A 1974-nucleotide genomic window follows, 5' to 3' on the forward strand; every position below is an offset into this window, starting at 1 on the left:
CATCGGCAGGCGGACTCTCTACCACTGCGCCACCAGGGAAGCCCCACAACAGTCACTTTTTAAATGATTCCCCTTATCCACTTCAATCATACAAAATATATAATTAGACAATTACTCTCAAGCTGGTCTTTGCATCAAAATCACCCGGAAGCTTTTAAAATACATAGATGCCTCAGCCACAATCCAGACTTATTAAATTAAAATGTCGAGGGCGTGAGGCCTAAGCATGTCTATTTTTAAAAAGCCCTATAGCCAATTTTGGTGTACAACCTGAGTGGAAAACCGTTAGATTAGATATTGCCTTACCATTAATAAAATGAAAGCAAATTAAAAAAAGGAAAAACAATTAAAAACATTATAAAAATAATCAAACTTCAAAATTCTCCCAGTTATAAAAGGATCTAAGGAAGAAGTAATGAATCCTGCCATGCTCTCTTCCTGATTAAGTTCAGAACAATTCTTTTCAATACGTAACTACAGAAAATGAGTTTTACTTCTCTTTTATCACCAAGTTCTAGAGTGACAAGAAAATTTTTAGCAACATAATCTTGATCAATTTTTGAAATGTGAAGAAACTCTCTCAGTAGAAACCAAACAATAACATGTCAACAAGAGCAGTAAAAACTAGAAATTCACTCTCTGACATCACAAATAAATAGGCAGTAAAATCAGAGATTTGTTTCTGCACTGGTTTCTAAAACACTACCTGAGCACAAAGTTAGAGTGCCACTCTTAGTTATGACCTGTTGAATGTCAGCTATTAAGAGGTTAGGAGGTCTCAAAGAATGAATGGGGTATGTCAAAAAAACACAAGAGACAGCATGAAGGAGCCTCACCTAGCCAAATCTGGCACAATTTGAACATACAAAAATTGCTTAGAGAAAGGGATTATAATCTACTGAATAATGTTAAGAATCCATAACTCTACATTGATACAGTAGAGGAAAGGGAAAGCTCTTCCTTATAGTAGAAAGCCAATGAATAAATGTAGAAGAAATGATGGAATTTAAAAATCAGTATCATCTGTCATCATGATAGTAATTGATTCAGGCATGAATCATCAGTGGATGCTAAAACAAACAAATTAAAGTTTGAGGAGTCAGAGGATATTTACATTGTTTCCCTAGACACCAGCATAATGAAACTGATCAGTTAACATAGCCAGTAATGGGACTAACTAATTACATAAGCCTCTTGATATGTTATATAAGAAGAACTCATCATCACTTCTGTGGTGTTCCTGCCAGGGCATAACCTGAACGTAATCATGACAAATCCAAACTAAAAGTTTTACAACAGCAACATAAAATACAGAAGAAAAAAAAAAAAATCCAGATTAAGGGGACTAAACAGATGAATTGCAAATGAATGCAATCTGCCACCTTAGATTTTCTTTTCAATAAAGGGCATTATTAGAACAATTAGCAAAATCTCATTAAGGTCTATAGATTAGATAAAGGTGTATCATTGTTAATTTCCTGATATTGATTACTATTCAGTGGTTATTTAAGAAATTTCCTGTTTTTACAAGTCTGTAACTTAAACAGTTAAAAAAAATGCATACACACACACAGAGAGAAAGCAAAGATAGTAAAATGTTAACATATTGGGAATCTGGATGAAGGGTACCTGGAAGCTCTTTGTACTAATCTTGCTACTTCTGTATAAGTCAGAAGTTATGGCAAAATAAAATGCTTAACAGAAAAAGAGTAAGATCCATAACAAATACCTAAGACTAGGAATTGTAATGATTTTATATATTCATAAGAAAATTTCTGCATGATAGAATAATTTGAATGGACCATGGAACTTCTTAAAAAAAGACTTCTCAATACTACTGATTAATCTAAAGAATGATATTGCCAACTTACCTCCAGATAAGAAACTGCGGTACTACATACTTTCTCTTCTTTAATCTCATCCATGGATTTGTAAAGGTCTAACATTGTTTGATACATCACTCCAGGTTCAGCA

General features: G+C 33.4%; 1 protein-coding gene across 1 annotated transcript in view; it reads right to left on the reverse strand.

Moving 5' to 3' along the window:
• Positions 1-1974, reverse strand: part of KIF18A (kinesin family member 18A) — a 71425-nt gene that overhangs the window by 66007 nt on the left and 3444 nt on the right. The window contains exon 2 of the mRNA XM_007461687.1: positions 1872-1974. This exon is cut by the window's right edge and continues 58 nt beyond it. Within this exon, the coding sequence (XP_007461749.1) occupies positions 1872-1974 (103 nt within the window). The remainder of the gene's footprint in view (positions 1-1871) is intronic.

The sequence above is a fragment of the Lipotes vexillifer genome, unplaced genomic scaffold (assembly GCF_000442215.2).
Source record: "Lipotes vexillifer unplaced genomic scaffold, Lipotes_vexillifer_v1.1 scaffold5, whole genome shotgun sequence".
Taxonomy (NCBI): domain Eukaryota; kingdom Metazoa; phylum Chordata; class Mammalia; order Artiodactyla; family Lipotidae; genus Lipotes; species Lipotes vexillifer.